The sequence below is a fragment of the Mustela erminea genome, chromosome 2, assembly GCF_009829155.1.
Source record: "Mustela erminea isolate mMusErm1 chromosome 2, mMusErm1.Pri, whole genome shotgun sequence".
In the NCBI taxonomy this organism is placed as follows: Eukaryota; Metazoa; Chordata; class Mammalia; order Carnivora; family Mustelidae; genus Mustela; species Mustela erminea.
Genome location: NC_045615.1, coordinates 132,503,759 through 132,530,430, shown reverse-complemented (window position 1 = coordinate 132,530,430; position 26,672 = coordinate 132,503,759). Strand labels below are relative to the sequence as shown.

At 36.2% G+C, this 26,672-nt stretch overlaps 1 protein-coding gene across 2 annotated transcripts in view; it reads right to left on the bottom strand.

Annotated features, from left to right (window-relative positions):
• Positions 1 to 1,901: 1,901 nt before the first annotated feature.
• The window catches only part of SLC30A9 (solute carrier family 30 member 9), an 82,577-nt gene continuing 57,806 nt past the window's right edge, over positions 1,902 to 26,672 (bottom strand). For both annotated transcript variants that reach the window (XM_032334190.1, XM_032334191.1), the window contains 8 exons: positions 25,202 to 25,337; positions 22,156 to 22,195; positions 21,043 to 21,114; positions 20,477 to 20,584; positions 17,694 to 17,859; positions 13,754 to 13,883; positions 11,031 to 11,144; positions 1,902 to 2,518 (listed from right to left, as the gene is read on the bottom strand). In XM_032334190.1, the coding sequence (XP_032190081.1) occupies positions 2,474 to 2,518; positions 11,031 to 11,144; positions 13,754 to 13,883; positions 17,694 to 17,859; positions 20,477 to 20,584; positions 21,043 to 21,114; positions 22,156 to 22,195; positions 25,202 to 25,337 (811 nt within the window). In that variant the 3' untranslated portion in view covers positions 1,902 to 2,473. The remainder of the gene's footprint in view (positions 2,519 to 11,030; positions 11,145 to 13,753; positions 13,884 to 17,693; positions 17,860 to 20,476; positions 20,585 to 21,042; positions 21,115 to 22,155; positions 22,196 to 25,201; positions 25,338 to 26,672) is intronic.

Genomic DNA, 26,672 nt, shown 5'->3' with positions numbered 1-26,672 from the left:
GCCATACGTCTTTATGTCAAATTGTGTTAAACTTTACAATATTAGTACAGAACAAAAATGGAAAGAAAAGACAAACATAAGCCTTCTATTATTATTTAAGAACTGGCATGACTTCAATAAAAATCAGATTAGAAAACTCAATGATGGGACGCCTGGGTGGCTCAGTTGGTTAAGCAGCTGCCTTCGGCTCAGGTCATGATCCCAGAGTCCTGGGATCGAGTCCCACATTGGGCTCCTTGCTCAGCGGGGAGCCTGCTTCTCCCTCTGCCTCTGCCTGCCATTCTGTCTGCCTGTGCTCGCTCTCTCTCCCTCTCTCTGACAAATAAATAAAATCTTTAAAAAAAAAAAAAAAAGAAAACTCAATGAAATATCAGGAATTGGTTTCTTTTAGGGAATCCTTAAAAAATCTACCATTTAGAATAACTTGTGCATATCAACTGTAACATTTTTTTCGAAATGAGTTAATTACTCTCATGTAGCTATGTGAAGTTTTTCAGAGTAATTTTACTGGGAGGAAATTGCATGTAATTTGGTACCTTCCCATATAACAGTGACATGGGACAAATGACAAGTGGGAACTAGACATTAGAAGTACGGAGTGAAGTATAATGGGTCAAAAACAGTTTAAAAAAAAAGAAAGGGTAAAGAATTTGAAACCATAAGAGAATCAAACTGTGTGTGTTACATGTGTATATGTATGTATATAATAATTTTGTATCTTCAAAAATAAAACTGGAATGTTATTTCACTTAAAATGTACATGCAAAATGCTCTGTAATGGTAAAAAAAAAAAAGTACACTTATGTAAATTTTCATAATTTTCCAATAAATGACATTCCTGGATCAAAAAACTACCATTACAACCCCTTTAACCAAATGTTTATTTTTTGTTTCCAGGATTACAATTTGCTGTGATTCATAAACCTCAATCTAAGTAAGTTTTTAGACACTGACCTCATACAGTTAGGTCCTTAGGTCAAACACTCACTTATCCAGCAAAAGAAATCACCCAGCCATCAGTCTTGCCTGGACAATTCTCTCTGCTACCTGAACAATTTAAAGTGCGTATGAGTTGGGTGTTTTTTGTTGTTGTTTTGCTTTTTTTTTTTTAAAGATTTTATTTGTTTATTTGACAGAGAGATCACAAGTAGGCAGCGGGGGTGGGGGGGGAAGCAGGCTCCCTGCTGAGCAGAGAGCCCGATGTGGGGCTTGATCCCAGGACCCTGGATCATGACGTGAGCTGAAGGCAAAGGCTTAACCCACTGAGCCACCAAGGTGCCCCAAGTAATTTTGATGAATGGAGACACAGCTATAGTTTTGCACTAAATTTCCATTACTGAATTGTATGCTTTTTCACCATGATACCTGATGATCACTAGAAAGCTACTTAATTACATAATGTTTTAGCCACATATTATGTTAAATGCCCATTTATAACTGCAAAAAACTCATATTACAGACACACTATTGACTATGACATTATACAAAATCATGGCCACAAGTTTCTGCATAAGAAGAGATTTACTTCTCTTTCTCTTAAAGCAAGAAATACCCCACGGTTCAGATTTACATGAGTAGTGCCTTTTTAAATAAATTAAAAATAAAATGCTGTCCTGTCTGCAAAATTATAAATATTTCTAGTCCATTTTACAGAATGTTAAAATGCTTATAAATGCATTACCTCCTAGTAAATACACATTATGGCACCAAAGCCAGTGAAAAACATGAAAACAAACAAACAAAAACAGCCATCAAACTGGCCTATGGAAACATCTAGGGTTATTTTGGATCTCCTACACTGGAAAAATTAAACTAAAGAAAGAAAAAAAGTGAAGGAGACATAGAAATTTTACAAAATGGCAACTACTATAGCCTAAGAGTGGACTGACATGTCTTCCTTCAATTCAGTAACTAAGCCATTTCTGGAATGAACATTTGTGGATAACTCGGTTAGGAAAGTGTTCCTCTTAGTGCTCAGGGCAGAATTATGTAGAAATAATTCCCACATTCTGTAAGAAAAAAAAACAGAGTGACTGTTTAAAAACCAAGATTTAGCCAGGATGTTCAAGACTGATGGGTTTTAATGGAGTGAAATCTTCAGTGGTCATAAAATTAAAAATTATAATCCTATGGATGTTGTTTATTCTTACCAATGTGAAGAAAGGAAACATGATTGCAAGGTACAATACACCCTGATGGGGTAAAATGAAAAATTATGAACAATTTAGACAACTAAAATGTTCTCTACTGAAACATAAAAACAAGATTTCCAAATTGATTCAACTTGTAGTATGTCTCTCAGAAATATGAAGTAGTATTAGTTCTGTAGACTGCTGAACTGCCCTTCACATTAAGTATTTCCTCCATCTTAATAAAACAGCTTCTGAGTAGCATGGACTCCTTTGATGTGGGAGAGCAGGCTCGCCAAACTTGTTTCCAAGGCTTCCTTCCAAGGTGATTCATTCCATCAAATCTATAATATCTCCAAATCCACATGTCGCACTTCAGGATTTCGTTTCTGGAAGGAAAAAATCACCACCACATTATTCATAACATAAGAGAATTTTGCTTCCTTTTATTCCTTTAGATCACTAAAGCCACTGAAACCATATGGTCAAACAATTTCATGGTAGTATGTTAGCAAGATAAAAATCAACAGAGGAATATTACACACTATGAACAATATGGTAAAGAGCCCTACCTCCCTGAGTTTGTTCATATGTTCATTAATACAAGAATGGATTAAAAATCTCCTATGTGCCAAACACTGCAAAACTTCCACAATATACTCATTTGGGGTAAAAAGAAAAATCACTGGAAGACAATAATAATAATAATAATCAGAAGAAATAATCTGAAAGAAAATAAAATATTCACTTATTCTATATATGTTAGCAATGAGCCATATAGTTTAGGGCCACACACTGTGCTAGAAAGTGGAACTATGATCATTAAATAAGCCTGTTCCTGACCTTGAGAGACTCAGTTTAGCCAGGGAGCCAAGTATATCAATAACCATCTACGAGCCGGCGCATTAACATTAACAATAATGACAGTTAACACTGAGGGGCAGTTACTTTTGTTTGGCCAAGTACTGTGCTAAGGAAGGGGCTTCACATGCATGTGTGTGTTTTAAAGCCCTCTACTAACTCAATCATTTCCATTTTCCATGGGGGAAAACAGAAGTCTGAAGAAATTAACTATCCTGCCCAAACTTAAGGAGCTGGAAGTGAGTGACGAAGCCAAGATAGATTCCAGACTCCAAGCTCTAAGCATTACAATGTACTATAATGCTAACTCTGGGAACAAAAATGTCAGGTCTATTACTTTAACTCGTGAGGTCCAGCAAGACTTCACTAAGGATGTAATATCTAAACAAGACTTGAAAGTAGTGACTTTTCCAGAGAGATGATGAAGAGGACCAGACAGCAAAGTCAGGGAGCCCAAGAAGCATGCACTGGCAGCATGGTACAGTTAGCCACAGAAGTTGCAGTGAGGGTGTCTGGGTGGCTCAGTGGGTTAAAGCCTCTGCCTTTGGCTCAGGTCATGATCCCAGGGTCCTGGGATCGAGCCCTTCGTCGGGCTCTCTGCTCAGCAGGGAGCCTGCTTCCCTCCTCTCTCTGCCTGCCTCTCTGCCTACTTGTGATCTCTGTCTGTCAAATAAATAAATAAAATCTTCAAAAAAAAAAAAAAGAAGTTGCAGAGTGGGTAGGATCAGTAAGGAGGCAGGAAAGGCACGCAGAAACCAACTTGTGAAAAATCTTAAATGCTAACTTAAGGACTTCATTTCACTAACAACAGAAAATATCTTTATTACGGGCCTACTCTGTGCCAGGCACTGAAGTATGTAGCAATGAAGAGGAAACAAACGGTACTTGTCTTCGATGAACTCTTGTCTGGTGAGGAAATGCAGGTAGGTGAGCAGGCAATTTTAACAGACTGCTACTTGAAGAGCAAGGCAGAAAAAATGAAGAGCAAGGTAAAGGTCTTGGGATTTTACGAGTACAAAAAGGAAGGACACCTAACTCAATCTGTGGGTAATTTAAAAATGTAGTAAGATGGAACAGAATGACATTGTGAAAAGGGAGAGCAGAGAGAATGTATAAAACTAATTATATACCTTACATCTATCAAAGAGGAAATAAATAATGTTTAAATCATGAAGAGCTTAAGACTTTCATATAGAAATACGGTACAAAATATAAAAAATATTAACATGGTTATCTCTGAGCCAAAGGATTGAGGATGGTGAGACTGGCTCAGTTGGGAGAGCGTGTGACTCTTGATCTGGGGGTCATGAATTCGAGCCCCACGTTAGATGGAGAGATTACTTAAATAAATACTAAATAAATGGATAGATAAATCAACATGGGAGGAAAAACTCTTCTAAGGGATTCTGATAGTCAATCAGGATTAATAATTCCTAACTTAAAAAAAAATAATATCCTAGGAACATTTGCATATTCCCTGTATTAAAGGAATTTGAGTATAAAGACAAAAATCTGATGTAATACTGGAATTGAGCTCCAGTTAGAGCATTCTACTGAGTGTGCACTGAGATTTTTCTTATAACTAGTTTTGTTCAACTATACTTGAGGGTTCTTTCCTCTTGGATCTTAATGCAAGAATGGCCAGGGCCCCCCCCAGACACAGGTGTACCCTTTTGTTCTCAATGCTCTCTTTACCTTAAACTATTTGCTCTATTTAGAATTCCCTAAACTCATTAAAGAACGAAAAAGATTTCCTCAAACAGAAATGAAACTCAATTTTATTTTCCCTTCCCAGTCCTCCCTAACCATCCTAATATGACTTGAAAAAGTTTAGCTATTAATGAAAAATTTGAAAATATTCTATCTAAAAAAACATTATGTAACAAATGTGTACCAATAAAAATTTAATCTCAAGAAAAAGTAAAAAGCTGATGTAGTCTGTTTTAAAATCAAGTTTTTAGAGAGAAAACTATCAAATTCCTAAAATTTAATGTGCCAAATACAAAAAGAAACACACAATATATTTGCTGAATGAATGAATGAAAAAAAATAGAATATCCTTAAATTTTAATATTTAGTGACTAATAAGAGATCATGTGCATAGCAGAAACAATAAATTTTGTTAAATAGAAATGAAAATCAGTAAGTGGTGTTCAACTTACAATTTTCATTCATTTTTTTCAATACTTAACTTTTTAAAAAGATTTATTTATTTATTTGAGAGAGAGAGCACGAGCAGGAGGGGCAGAGGAAAGGAGAGAGAATCTCTCTGTCTCACATCAAAGCCTGATGTGAGGCTCGATCCCACGACCCCGAGATCATGATCTGAGCCACCAAAAGTCAGATGCCCAACAGATCATGATCTGAGCCACCAAAAGTCAGATGCCCAACCCAGGCATCCCTCAACAAATATTTATTGATTTATTATGTCCTAGCCAGTATCCAACTTGAACATTTTGCATACCACAAGTTTATTTCAAAACTCGCTATGGAGAGATGAAAATCACATTGTATAACTTATTTTGCAATGCTGCAGACTCAAGAAAATGCTGTAAGAGCATGCAATTCAAGAAGCAAAAGATGGACTAAAGAGCAGAACATTTAACTGGAATACTACTTATTAGGAATTTGCAAATACTATGGCATCTTCCCACTAAATTAATTCCCAACAGAACTGTTGCCTCCCAAACACAAAAAAACTTCATGGAGGGATAGGAGAAGAGTCTAGCCACAGATTGACATAGAGGTAGAACAAAAAAAATTTAAATTAGCAGTTCAAAGAACTTCAAAATAAAAACAAAATATATTTCATATTTATAATATGGGACTTTATAAATTAGCTTCTATTATTTTTCATGCTATAGATTTTATGCCAAAAATACCATCCATTCTAATAATGAGATCGATGGCATTACTCAAAAGAGATGGCCATACTGAGGCTGATCTTCCAAAATAACTGAATAATTATTAAATTTAAACCTAGAAGGCAACCAAGCTTAGATACGAAAAAGAAAGAAATATGCCAAAGTTTTAGTTTTCAAAAAAAAATCAGCTATTTTTCCTAACAAGAAACAAGAATTAAATTCATGCACTCTGTTGGTTTGGTGCCTCAACTATGAAGAACTTTAAGATAAATTAGGGAGACCTGGGTGGCTTAGTTGGTTAAGCATGTGCCTTCAGCTCAGGTCATGATCCCAAGGTCCTGGGATCGAGCCTCACTTCAGGCTCCCTGCTCAGTGGAGAGCCTGCTTTTCCCTCTATCCCTCTCCCCTCTGCTCATGCTCTCTCTCTCTCTCTCTTGCCCTCTCTCTCACTCTCTGACAAATAAATAAATAATATCTTTTTATTTTTATTTATTTATTTTTTCGACGGACAGAGATCACAAGTAAGCAGAGAGGCAGGCAGGCAGAGAGAGGGAAACAGGCTCCCCACCGAGCAGAGAGCCCGATGCGGGGCTCGATCCCAGGTCCCTAGGATCATGACCTGAGCTGACAGCAGAGGCTTTAACCCACTGAGCCACGCAGGCGCCCCAAATAATATCTTTTTTAAAAAAGATAAATTACACCTTATTACCTTAGTCAGAGAGGTTTTCAACTTAAAGGTATAAGTTAACTTCGTTTCCTGGTTTGAGAGACTTATATTTCAAAAACACGTATGGATTAGTTTAGTCTCTTAAAGATTTAATAGCTTTAATTAAAGCACACAGTTAGCTAGACAAAAATAATAAATTTACCTGATTGTGATAAAAGTAAATATAAGAATGACCAATTTGTTAACTCAAACCTGGCTTCTGACTTATTGTTCCTATTAAAGATAAAATAAAGATTTAGTCTAAAAGTCCATTATTTTATCCATGTCAGGGAAATAAAAACAAACAGAATGGGAAAAGCAAAGATTATTTATTCTCATGTCATCCTGCACAAAAATAGTCACCTGGCATTATGTTTAGAAAAGTGATTTTTCAAAGTGTGGCCCAAAGATCCTGAAACCTTTTCTTTCTTTTAAAGATATCTGTTTGTTTGTTTTATTGAGAGCGTGTGCACACACTTGAGAATGTGCACGAGCAGGGGGAAGGGCAGAGGGAGAGGGAGAAGGAATCTCAGGCAGACTCCACGCTGAGTGCAGAGCCTGGATGCTGACTGGGACACAGAGCTCAATCTTACCACCCTGAGCAGAAATCAAGAGTTGGTCGCTTAACCAACTGAGCTACCGAGGAGCCCCTGAAACTTTGTCAAGGGGGCTTCCAAGGTCAAAACTATTTTCGTAATAACCACTGATGTTATTTGCCTTTACTATGCTGGTATTGGGCGCCTGGGTGGCTCAGTTGGTTGAGCAACTGCCTTTGGCTCAGGTCATGATTCCGGACTTCCAGGATCAAGTCCCACATCGGGCTCCCAGCTCCCTGGGGAGCCTGCTTCTCCCTCTGACCTTCTCCTCTCTCATGCTCTCTCTCACTCATTCTCCTTCAAATAAATAATAAACTATGCTGGTATTTCCTCTGATGACATATCAAAGCAATGGCAGATAAATCTGATGGCATCTTTGCACAATTTAAGGCAACTGGCACCAAACCAGACAGTCACTGGGCTTCTTTATTGTCAGACACGTAATTTAAAAAAAAAAAAAAAAAAAGCCAGTTTCACTTTAGAATGCCCTTCATGATCAAGGTGCCTGGGTGGCTCAGTTGGTTAAGCATCTGACTCTTGATTTTGGCTCAGGTCATGATCTCAGGGTCTTGGGTCTGAGCTCCCAGTCGGACTCCGCACTCAGCACAGAGTCGGCTTGGGATTCCTTCTCCCTCTCTCCCTCTGCCCCTCCCCTCAATCACATTCTCTTTCTCTCTAAAATAAATAATATCTAAAAAACAAAATGTGGGACGCCTGGGTGGCTCAGTGGGTTAAGCCGCTGCCTTCGGCTCGGGTCATGATCCCAGGGTCCTGGGGTCGAGTCCCACATCGGGCTCCTTGCTCAGCGGGGAGCCTGCCTCTCTCTCCGCCTCTGCCTGCCTCTCTGCCTGCTTGTGTGCTTTCTCTCTCTCTCTTTCTGACAAATAAATAAATAAAATCTTTAAAATAAAATAAAATAAAATAAAAAAACCAAAATGTCCTTAATGAAAAAGTAAATACCCTTCATAAAGTAGTAAAAACATTGGTTTACTAAATCTCAACCCTTGAGAATACTTTTTAAAATGGTCTGTGAAGCATCGCCTGGATGGCCCAGTTGGTTGAGCCACCGACTTGGTTTCAACTTGGGTGGTGAGGCTCAGGGGGTGACTCTGGGGCTGGGGGATCCGCCTTTGGTGGGCCCTGCATTCAGCACAGTCGGCTTGAGATTCTTTCCCTCTCCCTCCCCTTCTGCTCCTCCCCACACTTGCACTTGCTCATGCACTCTTGTTCTCAAACAAATAAATACAATCTTTAAAAAATAAATAAGATATTCCATGACAAAATGGAAAGTGTTTCGAAAGCCCCTCTGCTTCTGAAGTCTCACAAGGAAAAGCGCCTCTGTGATTGCTTGAATTATGGGTTGAGGGAGATGCTTTTTAATCTAAACACCATTTAGGGGCTCCTGGGTGATTCAGTTGGTAGAGTATGTAACTCCTGATTTCAGGGTTTAAGAGTTCAAGCCCCACACTGAACATGGAGCCTACTTTAAAAAAAAAAAAAAAAAGGTGAGCTTATCTAAAACCCAGTTTTACTTGAAAGAAAAACTAACAAACTATGATTATTCAAATTTGGGTATTTGGCAGAGATCTTCTTTAAAAGTGAACAAAATAAATTTGTTACTTCAAGGAAAACAATAATATTTGTTGCTAATGGTAAAATGCAAGGTTTCTAATGAAAATCAGAATACTGAAAAACTTCTATCTTACCACTACGACCCCGACAGCTTCCCAATACTTAGAAATGTATCACCATTTGAAAGATATGTACAAATTCAGTGAATCAGTATTTCTAACTGGCCAATTCATAACATTCCAGAACCATGCATGGGTTAAAAGATTCAAAGTACAAAGACAGACTAGATTTTAAAGTAATAGTGTATAGCAGATAATTAATCATACCTAGAGAGACATCTGGCTTTGGCCCTTGGCTATGGGAGGTGATCTCTAGGCCCTTGGAATGCCCTGATTAATTTTGTCTTTATCTTTGGCCACACAGTATATGTTCTATATCCACAAGGGACTGGAGACAAAAAATGCGGGCTTTTCCTTGGAGTGGCCAGAGATGAAAGGTTGACCAGCCAAGCAGTCAACAAAGGAGCCCCAGTAAAATCTCTGGACACCAAGGCTCGGTTAAGCTTCCCTGGTTGACAATACTCTGTGCAAACTGTCACACATCATTGTCAGAAAATAACACTGTCCATGACTCCATGGGGAGAGGACAACTGAAACTCTGTGTTTAGGACGCTGTCTTATGTATCTCTTCCCTTGGCTAGTTTTAATCTGTGTCCTTTCACTGTAATAAATCATAACCATGAGTCTAAAGGCATTCAGTGGGGTTGTCTGGGCAGTGCAGTCAGTTAAGCACTCGATTCTTATTTCAGTTCAGGTCATGACCTGAGCGTGCTGAGATCAAGCCTTGAGTTGGGCTCCCCACTCAGTGTAGAGTCTGCTTGGGATTCTCTCTCCCTCTCCTGGCCATGCTCTCTCTCCTTCTCTCAAATAAATAATCTTTAAAAATAAATAAATAAATAAAAGCATTCAGTAAGTTTTGTGTCCTTTTCATGAATTATCAAACCTGAGGGTGACATGAGGAACCCCTTGAAATTTGCAACTGGTGTCAGAAATTAGGGTAATCTTGTGGACTGTGCCCCCTAACTTCACAAACAGTACGTGAAACTTCTCAGTTGAGGATTCCACATTGCAACTAAGCTTCAAGAGGCTAAGAGTTGTCAGGTATTGGTATCATATCCAAAAAGAGTATCACAATTATCTGAAAACACATTAAGAATACTTTTAAAGATTCTTCCCTTTTCCCTTTTCTTCTTATTCTTCAACCAAAACAATGGGATTATGACCTGAGCTAAAGGCAGAGGCTTTAACCCACTGAGTCACCAAGGCGCCCCAGTTTATTATGGTTTTTTAAATGAATATTTTTAGAGCTCTCAATTTTAATTTATGATTTAATAAATATCAATAAATATTAATTCAAATCAATAAAAGCTCTTTGGGTCCTGAATAATTTTTAAGAATATAAAGAATCTTAAAGATGAAAATATTTGAGAACTGCTCATCTACAAACTTGAAAATCATGTTGTAAACTATTATATTAACATAAACACAATCATATTATTTGAAGTGCTTCTATTACTCTGGTAACTAGAGTCTAAAAGAAAAAATAGTAAGTAGTGACAAAAATGTTGCCCTTCAATTTTTGTTATTTGCCTTCAGTGTTTAACAAACCTGAAGAACGGTCAACAGCAGCTGAAGAAAATGCACTGCCTTCAACAAGCTATGTATGTTCAAGATCATTTATAAGTTTTATTTTTTCCAATAACTTGAACTCAAGAGTCAATAAATGACAATTTGAGAATACTGAGAGTTTTAAAGATAGTCTTATCAGGTAATATTTCAGTAAAAAACCAATAGGTTGTAATGATCTCCAACTGAACAGAAGCAAAAAGAAAATATAAAATAATGACAGATGGAGTAAAAGGAAGATTGTGGATATTCAAGGTCACATTCTGTTTTTTCAAACTTTTGAAGAGAATCTAGTTTCCATTTCTCTAGAAACTTTCAAAATGCTTTTTATTTCAGAACAAACACAAAACCTTTAGCTACTTTAGAAACTAAGCAGGCACTATCGAATAGTGGTTGAAAGTACAGAATCTGGAACTGACCAATAAATGCCCAATTCTCTACTTCCTTGAGTAAATTACCCAACTTCCTTGAACCCAGTGATTTTTCTTGTTCACAACCACCAGTCACAAACCATGAGGTTACTGAGAGAAGTACACATATGATACAATCAGCACAGTGTTCTGACACAGAGTAAGTACTTAAGAGTCAGCATTATGATTATTATGATTACATCTTACTTTTAGTTCTTTCTCAAGTCTATCTACTTCAGCTCCTAAAGTATCAATAATGTTTTCTCCATGTTTAAGCATAAAGGTCTCTAGTTCTTCAGGAGTTTTCACTTCTTGAATTTCCTATAAAGAAAACAACAGGAAAACAAAATAACTTTTTAAAAAATCGTAAAAGTTCTTTAAAAAATTGTAACAAACACCATTAAATTTAGCAAAAAACTTTCACGCTGAAGGTGATGAAACACCTAGTTCCAAAAAAATTTAATTCAACAAAAAATTAAGTATAATACTTCACAAAGATAGCATTACAAAATTAGTGGGAAAAGAACAGACTATTCTTCAATAAACAGTGCAAGGGCAATTCTTTTTCTATAGGAAAAAAAGATTAAACCTCTATCTCAGATCATTAAACAAAAAAATAATTCTAAGCGAATTCGAAAACTAAGGGTAGAAAACAAACCACAAAACATTTAGAAGAAAAAAGAATATTTTTATGATACTGGAATAAGGAAGTATTTCTCAAGCAAGATAATTAAAAGCCTAAAGAAAAAGATTGTAAATTTTAAAAAACACACTAAACCTTCTGTCCAATAACAAAGTGAAATGGTTAATCACACAGTAAAAGATATTTGCATTTCATGGGGCACGTGGGTGGCTCAGTGGGTTAAAGCCTCTGCCTTCGGCTCAGGTCATGATCTCAGGGTCCTGGGATCAAGCCCTGCATTGGGCTTTCTGCTCAGCAGGGAGCCTGCTTCCTCCTCTCTCTCTGCCTGCCTCTTTGCCTACTTGTGATCTCTCACTCTGTCAAATAAATAAATAAAATCTTTAAAAAAAAAAAAAAAGATATTTGCATTTCACAACCGAGGAAGGATCAGTGTCCAGCATATTAAAAATAAAATGTTTATTAATTTTTCAGAATAAGAAATTAACTAAAAAAACAAGCAGTATAGGAAATCCCAATGGTCAATAAATTTAAATGTTTAATAACCTCACTGTTACTACTGGGGGGGGCAGAAATTATAATTACATATAAGTCATCAGTTTCATATCTATCATAATGACAAAAATTTAAAACTGTCAATATAATACCATCTAGTAAGAATGTGAAGCAACAGAAACTTTGATGTACTGATGGTGGAAATTAAATTGACACAATTTGGAGCACAATCGCCACCTAGGGAAGATGAAAGTAAGTTTGTTTTGTTCTGTTTTTAAGTAAGCACACCCAGCATGGAGCCCAACATGAGATGAAGACCCGAGCCAAAATCAAGAGCTGACATTTAACCAAATGAGCCGCCCAGATGCGCCAAGTCTAGCCCAACTATTTCAAATCTAGCTGTACAGTATCCTAAAGAAATTCTTACACGTCTGAACAGAAAACAGAAGAGAATGCCATTGTGGAAATAAATATGCATCAAATGAAGACTGGATAAATAAACTGCACTATATTCATAGAATATCACATAGCAATTAAAATAAATGAACTAGACGTGTGTGTGTATACATATATAATAATATGAAGGAATTTCAAAACCATGCTGAGTTGTGTTTTTGTTTTGTTTTGAAGATTTAGTTATTTGACACAGAGAGATACAACGAGCGAGGGAACACAAGCAGGGGGAGTGGGAGGGAGAAGGAGGCTTCCTGACCAGCAGGGAGCCAGATGCAGGGCTCGATCCCAGGACACTGGAGATCATGACCTGAGCCAAAGGCAGAGGCTTAAAGACTGAGCCACCCAGGTGCCCCTCAAAACCATGCTGTTAAGCAAACTATAGAGGAAATCAGAATCAGATGGTATGATATCATTTATATCAATTTTGAAATATTCAAAATGTTACTATATACTTAGAGTGCTAAGAAAAATCTGTTGAAAAGTATAAAAACTGAATGGAAATGACTACTAAATTCAGGACAATTTTTAGTTCTAGGGATGGAGGAAGAAGAATAGATCTAGAAGGAGAAAACAAGGTCTTCACCTGTTTTTATAACAATTCATTTCTTTTTTGAAGATCCTAAGCAAACACAGTAGAATAAAATGTTAAGATTTGATAAAGGCAAGTGGTAATATAAAATGAACTTTGCACTGTTCATTATATTATCCTCTCAATTCTCTTTTAAATTTAATTCTTAATATAAAAGCATGGGATGTAGAATCACAGAGCTCTACATTCACATCTGACTCCATATTATGGCTCTGCATTTTTAGACAAGTTACTTAATCCTTCTGTGTCTTAATTTGCCTACATATAAAACTGAGAATTATTTCTTTACCTCACAGAGTTGTTGAGAGTATACTAGAAAACACATGTAAAACGCCTAGCCCATGACAAGCACTTGAATAGTACTTTGCTCCACTGCTGTCTCCTCAGACCCACTCTAGAGCAAATAAAATGGCTGTCAGATTTTGGAACCCTAAGAAGTTGAAAGCAGAAGTAACTTTAAGACCTGTAAAAGTTTTATTTTATTTACTTAAAAAGTAATTTTTCTGGGGTGCCTGGGTGGCTCAGTGGATTAAGCCACTGCCTTCAGCTCAGGTCATGATCTCAGGGTCCTGGGATCGAGCCCTGCATCAGGCTCTCTGCTCAGCGGGGAGCCTGCTTCCCCCTCTCTCCCGCCTGCCTCTCTGCCTGCTTGTCATCTCTCTCTCTGTCAAATAAATAAATAAAATCTTTTTTTTTTTAAAAAGTAATTTTTCTAACTTTGACAAGAAAACAATAAATACATAAACTTACCTGTAGCATTTGGTCAAAATCTTGTTTTTCCAAATACGATCTTGTAACAACTCGTCCATCAAAATCTACTTCTGCCTTAAATCTTACTTTCCCTAATCCCAGATCTGTGGCTTTAACGTCATGAATTGCCCTGCAATGAATAACAATGCATACAAATTCATATATGCACACATATACATTTTAATGGCACAAAGTACAGAATTCTTATTTTTTTCCATCAGTGATGGACCAAGATGGCTTTCAGAGTATTCACCATTAAGTGCCATCTATAAATTCCCAAACGTCCATTTAGCTATTTGTGTGTAATGCCATACAAAGACGCAAACTTAAAAAATATTATTCTATGGCCTGTATTTACATGAATTGCATAGTTTGTGGATTAAAAAAATGAACTCTAAATTGCTTTTCTACAATGTTGTACTTTTGTCTTATAATTCCTTTTCTTCAAAGCTTCTTTAGAAGTCTTCATACAATAGTGAAGCACTCTATTAGAATGAGGTTAGTGATGACTACCTAATTGGATCTGATATGGGGAATAATGAGCCAACACATATACACAATGTTTAATATGGTAGCAACTACATGGCAGGCATTTAATGAATGGAATTCAGGGAAGTAGATAAATTAACCTTACAGATTATAAAATAGTCCTAGAGGGGCCTAAGTGACTTGCCTAAGGTAATTTAGCTAGTTAACAGCAGAGGCAGGACTCACCTCCAGATCAGACACCCAAACCCAATGCTCCATTATACTATGACTATGCCTCCCAGAAATGTCCTAGTGTTGTAACTACCTTTCATCCCTTCTTCCCTAGCCCTCAGTAATGAATCTTCCTTAGAAAACTGTTGAGAAATTCTTTTCTTTCTATGATAACCACTATTAACATCTTTTCTTTATGGTATATATAAAATAACAAAATACTCTGAATCCAGGGGATATAGAAAGCTATAGGAAAATATGCCTAAATGAGCTCCAAATACTCAAAACATTTGACTCTAATTTCTGAGTGATCCTGAGCAAATCAGTAAATAGTGAGTCTAATATTCTTTAGACAGAAATAAAAAAGCATCTTTATCAATGATTAAAGTATGAATGATTTAATACTTACAAAGTTATATATACCCAATGAATCAAAACTTGTCCAGATAGGCAAGAAGCTATATAATTTTTTCATTTTTAAAAAGCTTATCTACCTCAATCCTAACAAAATATTATGAATTTCATTATTGGACTAATACAGTATAAAATATTGTTCAGAGGGAAATTCAGAACTGTAAAAGCCTATTTTTTTTTTTAAGATTTTATTTATTTATTTGACAGAGAGCGATCACAAGTAGGCAGAGAGGCAGGCAGAGAGAGAGCGGGAAGCAGGCTCCCTGCTGAGCAGAGAGCCCGATGCGGGGCTCAATCCCAGGACCCTCAGACTATGACCTGAGCTGAAGGCAGAGGCTTAACCCACTGAACCACCCAGGTACCCCTAAAAGCCTATATTTAAAAGATAGACCTCAAATGACAAACTTAAAACTATCATCTTAAGACACTGGAAAACAGAGCAAACAAAACTAAAGCAAGCAGAAGAAAGGAAATAATGTAGATTAGAGCAGAAATTAATGAAATGGAGAAAACAACAGAAAATAAAATTAAAAGCTGGCTGTCTGGAAAGGTCAACAAAATTGACAAGCCTTTAGCTAGACTGGCTAAGAAAAAAAGGAAGACCCGAATTACTATTAGAGTCAAAAATGAAAGAGAAGGGGCGCCTGGGTGGCTCAGTGGGTTAAGCCTCTGCCTTCGGCTCAGGTTATGATCTCGGGGACCTGGGATCGAGCCCCGTGTCGGGCTCTCTGCTCAATGGGGAGCCTGATTCCCCCTTCTCTCTCTGCCTGCCTCTCTGCCTACTTGTGATCTCTGTCAAATAAATAAATAAATAAAATCTTTAAAATAAAAAAAAATGAAAGAGGAGACATTACTACCAACCCTAAGAAAGAAAAAGCTTACAAAGGAAAATTATGAATGGTTGTATGCCAAAAATCAGACAATTTAGAACTCATGCACAAATTCCTAGAAAGACACTAACTACTGAAACTGACTTGAGAAGAAAACAGACAATCTGATCAGACCTGTAACAAGTAAACAGGTAGAATAAGTAATCAAAAAACTACCCACATAGAAGAGCCCATGCCCAGATGGTATCACTGGTGACTAGTACAAAACTTTAAAAGAAATAATACCAACTCTGCATAAACTTTTCTAAAAAAAAAAAATATTAGAGGAGAGAACACTTCCCAACTCATTCTCTAGGGGTGCCTGGGTGGCTCAGTGGGTTAAACCTCTGCCTCCGGCTCAGGTCATGATCCCAGGGTCCTGGGATTGAGCCCCACATCGGGCTCTCTGCTTAGCGGGGAACCTGCTTCCTCCTCTCTCTCTCTTTCTGCCTGCCTCTCTGCCTACTTGGGATCTGTCTGTCAAATAAATAAATAAAATCTTAAAAAAACAAATAAAAAGCCAACTCATTCTCTAATGTCAGTATTACCTTGATACCAAAATCAAAGATATTATAAGGAAAAGGATATTAACATGGATTAATCAAGTACTAAGCCTAATACTAATTCTAAGAATACTCAACTTCTAGTCTAATCTAGCATGGTAACTACTTTTCCAGATTAAAAATATAGGGCTTAGAATATAAATCTAGTATTATTTTACTCATTTGTTTTACTGATTTGGATATACAGGTCATTCTTCAAAGACTTAAAGATTCTGGTTTTAAGGAGTGCCTGGGTGGCTCAAGTCTGTTAGGTGTTCAAGTCATGATCTCATGGTTGTGGGATCAAGCCCCGTGTCTGGGCTCTATGCTCAGAGGGGAGTCTGCCTGAGATTCTTTCCCTCTGCCCCTCCCCAATTTGTGTTTTCTCTCTCTCAGATAAACAATCTTTTTTTTTTTTTTTTTAAAGATTTTATTTATTTATTTGACAGACAGAGATCACAAGCAGGTAGAGAGGCAGGCAGAGAGAGAGAGAGGAGGAAGCAGGCTCCCCGCTGAGCGGAGAGCCCGATGTGCGTCTCGATCCCAGGACCCTGAGATCATGACCTGAGCCGAAGGCAGAGGCTTAACCCTCTGAGCCACCCAGGCGCCCCTCAGATAAACAATCTTAAAAAAAAAAAAATCTGGTTATAACACAGAAGAAAAATACATTCTTTTAAAGTTTAACACATATGTAGCTAGTAGAAAATTGGGATTTTAAAGGCTTATTCCCTCCATGTCACTCTGAAACTTGAATTTCCTATAAAGTACTAATTAGAACTCTGATTCTGTTATCTCCTAAGTCTTCAGTTCTTCATTTTTTTTTTTTTTTTACCCCCAGGGTGGGGCTGGAACTTACAACTCTGAGATCGAGAGCTGCATGCTCTACTGACTAAGCCAGCCAGATCCTCCTTCAGTTCTTCATTTTTACATCATTTAAAAGATAAAGATTGTAAAGAAAAACTTGTAAAATGAGCTAAAACAAAACGTCTATTTTCAAAAGGAGTAGAACTTATATTCCATTTGGTAATCACCTCCCCGTTGAGTAAAAATCTTCTTAAATTTAATATAGCAATTTGTAATTATAATACAAATACGAGGCAAGAGTAAATACAAAGGTTCCACGTCAGTGGTTCTACATTAAGGAGACAATCGCTTGTAACTTCTGTTCCCACTACATTATCTAACTGTTCCTTACTTTAAAAGTTAAAGATATACAGAATTTAAAAGAAAACAGGGAGCTTCCTAAATGTTTTCACTTATTTTCTTTTAAGGTTACAAGTCTGAAAAGTCATAGATTAAAAAGTTCTATCTAAAAGCTAGGGAGACACAAACGCTTCCGGAAGTTTTTAAAAGCCAAGCATTTCTATTTCTTAGTATGTTTTGGAAACCTTAGCAGCATCACTGGAATAAGCTGACCTTACTGATGGGTCGTTCTCCAGGAGTTCAGTAAGCCGCTGTACTTGTTCTGGCTGGATGGATCGCCCTAAGAGCGCTTCCGTGTTGGTGTAGATGAGGAATGCTGAGACCATGCCTAATAACGTGCCCACACCCAAAGAACCTAGGCTGTCATACAGAGGATTACCTAAATAAAGGACAGGAGAAGTCAGTAAATTCACATTTTCTATTGTTTCAATAAGCTTTAGTCAGTAAAGAACCAGAATTAGTAAAACAAAGGACCTGAGATACATTCCTAATTCCTTTAATGACTTTCTCCTAATAAGTTTACTATACTACAAAAATGGGGATGCTACATACGCTTCACAATACACAGGCGTATTATGTGGTTTAATTATTCAAGATCTAATTCTTGCAGATGGTCATTACATGAGTGAGGGTTCAGAGCATTTTAGAGACATCATATACATACTACTAATATAACAAAATCCATTTCTTTTTAATGTATCAGTAGCACTTTTCCTGTCCCACGCTGGCAACATTGTGAGATCAATAGCTGAAAAAAGTGACCACTTTTTGTCTCTTATTCTTCTCAAGAGTCTGTGAGAGAAGGAAGCCATACAAAAAATGATCTGGATCTCTCTTTTCATTTAACCAAGGATGATACATAGCTAGTAGCATTCCAGATACAAAGGGGAGAAGTTAATTTATTGCATGCTACAGGTAACTTAGAGCAGTAGCCCTCAAAGTACAGCTATTTACCAGCAGCTGCAACAGCATTGCTTGAGAACTTGCTAAAAATGAAGTTCTTAGGCCCCACCTAAGACTTTCTGAGTCAGAAAGTCCAGAGTTGGGACCAACATTCTTGGTCTTCCCAAGCCCTCCAGGTGATTCTAAACTTTGCCTTACGTTGTTAGGTCTTAATTATCTCCCAGAACCAGTGAGAAGAGCTGATTTATTATCTATGAATGTGTGGGTTTGTATTTACAAAACAGACATCCATAAATATATTTTAAATTTTTATAATAAATTTTACATCCAAGGCTTTTATAATTAAGTCTTTTTATCCCAAAGATCAAATGTCAGTACTAAATTTAACTCTCTTAATGCCTGATAGAACATACATTTTACTAAAAAAAGAAGTCAATTTACATACTAGTTTTACTAACACTTAGTCAGACTATAACACTGAAAAAGTAAAAAGATTCATCTGTGCTAAGGTATTAAAAATGATCCAGTTGATTAGAGGGTGTTATGCTGAGCGAAATAAGTCAATCAGAGAAAGACAATTATCATATGATCTCCCAGATTTTAGGAATTTGAGAGGCAACATTGGGGGTTTGGCGGGTAGGGAGGGAAAAAAGGAAACAAGATGGGATCCGGAGGGAGACAAACCACAAGAGACTCTTAATCTCACCAAACAAACTGACGGTTGCCGAAGAGAGGAAGGGAGGGAGGGTGGTGGGGTGATGGACACTGGGGAGGGTATGTGCTATGATGAGTGCTGTGAAGTGTGTAAACCTGGCGATTCACAGACCTGTACCCCTGGGGCTAAAAATACATTATACGTTAATAAAAAATTAAAAATTTTTAAAAAAGAAGAAAAAAATGATCCATTTGTAAAATATAATCCACTAGGAGGCTTGTAATTGCAGGGTTCAAAATCAAATACTATAAAAATCCAAATTTCCCTAATTATTATTTAAAAATATACATGTAAAAATAATCCTATAGAAAACAGAAATATTAGTGGGAAAATATTTATTTCTTGGCATGTTATTTAATTTAAATGAATTAATTTAACTAATTAAAACAATGTAAAACTCTCAAAACAAAAATTTATGTAAGTTTGATTTGACTACTTTTATTATTATCCAAAGGAAAATAATCTATTAATAGATGACTTATGCATCAAGTGACACTTTCCTTAAGCCTAAGATTTTGCTAGGTGATAATCTGTCTAAGAAATGTCTAAAATGGTAAGGTCAACCAGAAAAACACTCAGAACTTTTAGAAATATTCTGGATCACAGTGAATATCAGAGAACGCTGGTTTAGTCTTGAGATGTACATTCGAAATGAGTAAGACTCATTCATATTTCAGATATTTTAAGAAACATGCAGAACTGTGGAAGCTCATCACCTACAATTACTTCAAACGTGCAAAGACAAACGGATAAGCATGGAAGAAGTTCCATTCCAAGAGAGTTCCATCCTCAGAAATGGAATCTTTTCATACTACATGGTTCTTTTGTTTTAGAAAATAAAAATGATTTCTCTGTCTTCTCACTGGCTTGTACTGAATTGTTCTGCAAATTAACTAGCTACCAAAATGAGGATAAAATCAACTAGAGAGTCTGGGAAACAAGAAAGCAACAGCAGTTATTATTGGCACTAACAGTGGAAGACAAGTGAAGAAGAGCTACAATATATATTTATTTACAATTTTAGGGTTTATAAAGTTCTCTCCCATATATTAATAAACCTTCAAGGTCACTAGGCCAAATATTATCAATACTTATTAGGCTCGGAGTAGCTGCATAATTTATTAAAGCAAAGGTTTAGCACATTAGAGAAATGCTCTAACAACAGCCTTCTTTATTTCAAACTAAGAGCATTTCTGAGAGAGAACTCTGAAAGCTTTTATCGTCTTATCTGTCTTATACAAATATAGGGTCAGCGTGGAATTAGCGTTTAACCATCTATTGGTTTAAAATTATTCAATGATATAAAAGAAAATACACTCATATTAGAGAATTATTTAAGTAGTACAAATAAATCACCTGTAACTTAAGAAATATTTACCTGTTATAGAAGTAAGGCCCATACACGTAGCTGCTATGGTCACTCCCAAGACTGCTGCAGTATCCTCCAGTAATATAACATTTGTACTAGGATCACGACTTTCCATTACTTAATCATTGGGGCAGAGATAAGAAAAGAAACTTCCTGAAATCCCAATCTGATACTATCATGTAACATTTTAATAAGTATCTATCTCAAATTAAGATAAAAATTAAGATTAAAAAATGTATGAGATCCTGATTTTAAAAACCCTGTTCAATGTAAACATAATTTATTGGTTTAAATGCTGACAGTAACTGAAATTTAAAGTCAAATTACTTTCTCTGGTTATAAAAAGATGTATAGAAAAACTGTAGGTCACTTCAGTTAAAATCCAAATATAAAGTATTCATGTTCCTATCACATTACATTTCTCTTTTTAAAAGAGATGATATATAATGTAAGAGCCACACAGAGAAGACATCAAGATATATTTTGTACACCCCTATAAGGAAAAAGCAATAGCACTGGGCAATTTTAGAAAATAAAGGAGATGAAGTAAAGCACCTGGCTTCTAACATACATACCATATTTATAAAATGACATTCCTTTGGCCCGAGCACTCCTACGAAGTTCATTTACAGCAACAAGAAGTGTTGCTGAAAGAAAAGCATTCATATCAGCAAGAAAAAAACTGCATGCCTCCAAATTTTAAAGACAGCATCTCAAAATAAATAGGTACAACACTTTAAATAAACGCCAGGGTTGTCAATAAAGGAAAGTTCTATATTAACTAGTCACCATCAAGATTCCAATTATCGTCAAAACGAAAGGAATCCCATATTTCTAAACCGTAATAATTTATATATCATTACCACCACCTTAATGACCTTAATTTATTGGACAGCACTAGTTGCAGGCACTGCACTAAACACACTTTTGATCCTTCTGACCTTTTGAGACAGTGGTGTTATCACCATTTTACAGACTGTCAAAGATTAAGGGAACACAGGATTGGAAATGACAACGTATGGGAAGTAAGCACACTATGAATACAGCAATGAATCAGGCAGTTTCCTACATGATGTAGTACTTCTCTTGTCATAAAACTTGCTACAGCTGAAACCTGCAGAAACCTGGAAATATTTTATTGCAAAGAGTCAGCTTTCTATGATTAACATTAGTAAAACCTTCCCAAGGTTTTATTTTTTAAAAATTTTTATTTATTTGTGAGAGAGTGAGAGTGAGCGAGAAAGAAAAGTAGAATACAAGCCAGGGGACAGGCAGAGGGAGAGAGAGAAGCAGATTTCCCACAGAGCAGGGAGCCCAATGCAGGGCTCAATCCCAGGACCCTGAGATCACAACCTGAGCTGGAAGCAACTGCTTAACTGACTGAGCTACCCTGGTGCCCCATTAAAAGATGATTTTTTAAAATTCAATATATAGGTATGTTTTTAGGCTCCATTCCAAATGTTCTGAGGGTTATGATTAAGATACTCAAGAGCAAAATAACAGCTTTTCCCTTGCCCACATCCATTAGAGGAATAACATAGTACATTATACAAAGAACTTACTCCCTCGAAGTAGATTCCTATTTCCATAGTTTTTCTTTAATCAGTGGAATTTAGCAATTTATAAAAATGGACTGCTGAATATATATTACTAAATTAAGAATAAAGAGATACTGTAACAGTACATACCTCCTTCAGATGCTAATGATCCCGCTAAAATACAATATGCCTAGAAAATAAGTATTAAAATAAGGTGTAAGTTAATATTTCATTAGAGAATCACAATGATTCATGCATACAGTTTATAATGTTTAAAATGCAACACAAATTTAAATCCTAGCCAGATAAGAATCGTGATGGGACACAGCTCAAATGAAGGCAAGGAAATAGATGGTATATCTTCATAAAAGGAAAAAAATAAAAGTTAAAAATCTGATGGTCATCTCATTTTTTAAGGCTTAGAAGAGTAATCTGTCCACTCCACAGAATGTTATACCATGACCTAAGTTAAAATCATAACATAAGAGATGAAAAAATTAGTATAAAAATTTTTCTGAAGTTCAAAATGAACACAAACATTTGAAATCTGGGGTATGGATACCAGGATATAGTAAGATCCATCCCCACAAACCATAAGAGACCCTTAATCTCAGGAAACAAACCTAGGATTGCTGGGGGCATAGGGGAGGTGGGATAGGGTGGCTGGGTTATGGACATTGGAGAGGGGATGTGCTATGGGGAGTGCTGTGAAATGTGTAAGGCTGATGATTCATAGACCTGTACACCTGAAGCAAATAATACATTGTATGTTAATAAAATATAAATAAATAAATAACCCTTCCCTCTCTGAAACTCAAAAAGAAAGATCCATACACATAACTATGTAACTCCTGTTCTGGAGTTTGTCTGGATGCCCAGTACCAATCCAGATTCAGAAAGATAAGCAGTTATAAATAGTGATCAATTTGGGATTACATCATCTTCCTTGCAGTAACAGGACACACTTGAATTAAATAAAGAATCGCAAAAAAGCTTTAAACCAAGAGACAACCTAGCAACTTGAATTTTTTAAAGTTTCAATGAAATTCAAACGAAACATATGTAGAATTTTCAGCATTATCTTTTTGGAACCCTGGGTTTCCCTGAAATAGAAGTCTGGAAAATTCTGAGCCTCATCTAATACTCTTATAATTCTGTTAAGGAAACTGAGATGTCCTAGGGCTATGTGATTCACTTGCGTACATAGAAATGATACCAGGGTAAGAACTAGAATATGGGTTTTCCAGTCTCAATTCTAGGCTCCCTCTACTGAATGTTACTGCCAACCTACAATAGAATTTGAACAGCTTAACTGCCCAATAATTTTTTTAATCCTTCTATCTCCTTCTGAAAGGATTTAAGACACATTTATCACCCAATAAAGGGAAACAGCATATCCCAGCAAAAGATTCCAATACCTAATAAACATAAACTGGTCTATGGTACATTGAATTTATTAACTAAAAGTCATAGTCTTATGTAACCTCATTTAGCTTAGCTGCAAAAAGACAGAAGAGCCTCTAAGAGGTTTTTTCTTAATAGGCTCCACACCTACTATGGAGCCCAGCGCAAAGCTTGAACTCAGGACCCTGAGATCAAGACCTGAGCTGAGATCAAGAGTCAGATGCTTATGTGGCTGAGCTACCCAGGCACCCTGAGCATCTAGTAGGTTTAAAACTTACATGCAATTGAAAATTTAACTAATTTTCATTAACCACTTAGTCTCTGTGAAGTAATACAGATGAATACTATCAGAATGAGGTATCTATAAAGCGGCTGAGCATTTTCAGAATGGAGGAAAAGATGTTCAATGAGATTCATTCCAATTGAGAACAAATGAGGGTGTAAGTACTCCCACATTCCAAAATGAGGAGCTACACCATCTCTTCAGGCTTTGCGTAGAGAATGCCCAGCCTGATTTTACAACTCCTAGCTCCATACCACTTACCCATGAGGAAGAGCTAAGGTTAAGGCTAAAAGTGAAGAATTCTTTGAAGAAAGCTATTAAGCCATTAAGATTGTTCAGAAAGCTGGATGTGTGGCCCTAGTGTTTAGAAGAGAATACAGTGAACTATGCCTAATGCACATATTAAAATAAATTTATTGACAAGTCTACTGATACAGATTGTGTCAACAGAGTAGATGATTACATCTGAAAAACAAACAAACAAACAAACAAACTGCACTCTCCCTGAGAGGGTAATAAAGATGCCTGTTTTACCACACAGGGCCCAAGGAGAACTCTGAGTAAGAGTCTCTTAAAAAGAGATCAAATGCCCAAAGAGCCTTCTGGAAAATGCAAGGCAACCTCAGCAGAAAGAGTCTGGAACTACATCGTAAGATGCAGAAGCTAAGAGGGGGTGTCACATGACCAATCTGTGCTTGTCAAAGGAGCTAGAGTCAGAATGGCCACACAGGGTAATTATCAGGAAGGCTCCAATGAGAGAAAGAAGCAGCCTTAAGCATCCACAAAGGCCAGAGGAAACCAATGCAAAATGATGCTGGTGCCGGTAAAGTAGTACTTTTCTGTCTTCTGTCCCTACCTTTGATGCTGCCAGAGGCAAGCTCATAAGTAAGAGAGAAGGGCAGAAGCCCTAGCTAGGAAAATCTAGGTGACCATGCTCCCATCCTCCCATTTCCCCAGTACAAGCTTCCTACCTACATGAGTGGAAAAAACATCTTTAAATACAACAATTCCAACTTATGACTATCTTGTGGCACTGGATGTTTTAAATCCTGACAGATGATTCTTGGGACTAAAAATGAACAGAGATCTTCTTGTTCTTCAATATAACAAGAAATTAATGGAACTGCCCAAGATTTTAAGCCAGGAGTCAGTATTTAATGATTGTACATAAAGAGTTACTCTTTTTTTTTTTTTAAGATTTTATTTTTACATAATCTCTATACCCAACGTGGAGCTTGAACCCACAACCCTGAGATCAATAGTCGCACACTCCACCAACTAAGCCAGTCAGGTGCCCCTGTACCTGTAAAGATAACTCTTGTTCAACATCATTGAACCGTATGAATTTAGAGGTCATGTGTACTCATGTTCTAAAAAACACAACTACAGACACATAACCCTTAATTAGAGTCAAAAAGGCATATGTTAGTCCCTTTCTTTAACATCAATATGACAAAGGCATTCTCCCATACTTATATTACTTGAAAACTGACAGGGAAAAAAGATTACCCATAGAAGGGATTCCATTGGTTGAGGATTAAGCAATCCCATGATTCCGTGGTACCAAGATAATCCTGCACCCATCATGAAAATACCAACACCACTAATTAGCGAAGCAATATAGCGCATATTTGAAAATCCATACCTGAAAAATAGAAAAAAATTGTATACTTTACAAGAAATACAAATCATTTTACAATATATGTTAAATAAGTCAATGAAAAAGAAAATAAAAAAAATTCTTATAAAGATGTTTATGGTTTTATATTAAAATAAGTGTATCAGTTATATTATTTAATATTAAAATGTAAGTGTATCAAAGTTAAAATGTAACTTCAATCAGAAAATAACATATAAAGGCAAAAAAACCTGCAAGATCTTTGAAAATATAGAAAAACAGAGTGAATATGACTGAATTCAGGTATTTGCTAATCCCTTTTCCAATAGTATGTTTTGATTAAATACAGTCAATTTACTATTATGCACAAATACTGATAAAATTAATCTTTTTAAAAATGCATTCAGGTGCTTAATGGAGAGAATGACATTTAAATTACCCTGTAATACAGTTTCTAACTGAACATTTGGTCTTCTTGCCTATAATTAGATGTTGGATACCTGGGGCTGGTTCTGAATAGTTTAACACACTATTAACTTCTAACTATTATTATTAGGACTATGAGCTTCAGTTTTCTGGGTGTTTTTATGGCAAGTTTTTTTTTTTTAAAGTCTCATTTATTTTTTAAGAATCTTTGGTCAATATGTGTATTATCTTCTATTATTGTATGTATCAATAAAATACTGAGTTTTAAGAAGCTCAAAAACATGACATACTTTATGAGGAAAGCAATCACTCATTAATAAAAATATTTCCTGGGAAATTTACTCCCAAAGCCAAACTCTGTGGCACCCTTCTGGCAGATGCAAATTTAAACAACAGGTCTTAATTAAAACTGCTTTGTAAAATTATTTTTGCAAATATGTAGTAATCTTGCCATAGGGAATTCTCAGTTTATAGATGTGAAAATGTTCTACTGCTTGATTTAGAAAAACTTACTTTCTCTAAATGTTCCCTCAAAGTAAAATAGGATATATATATTTATATTTATTTCAGTTAAAGTAAATTAAGATCTAAATTAAGTCCTATTACTTTCCTTCTCTATGTTTTCAAAAAATTGTAGGTTCTTATTGAAAATTTTAACTATGTAGATCTTCATCATCCCATATTAGTCATCAGCCACAAAATGCTACTTAAATTAAAGTTAAACAATAAAAATTGAAATGTAGTTCTTTACACTAGCCACATTTCAAATGCTCAACAGCCACATGTAGCTACTGACTATCATACTGGAGAGATATAAAATACTTCCATCACTACAGAAAATTCTATTGAGCAGAACTAAACAGATTGTTGAAAATATCTTAAAAAGAAATCTTCACAACCTAAAACTGTAAAATTTTATCCTGTTTTTAAAATTTT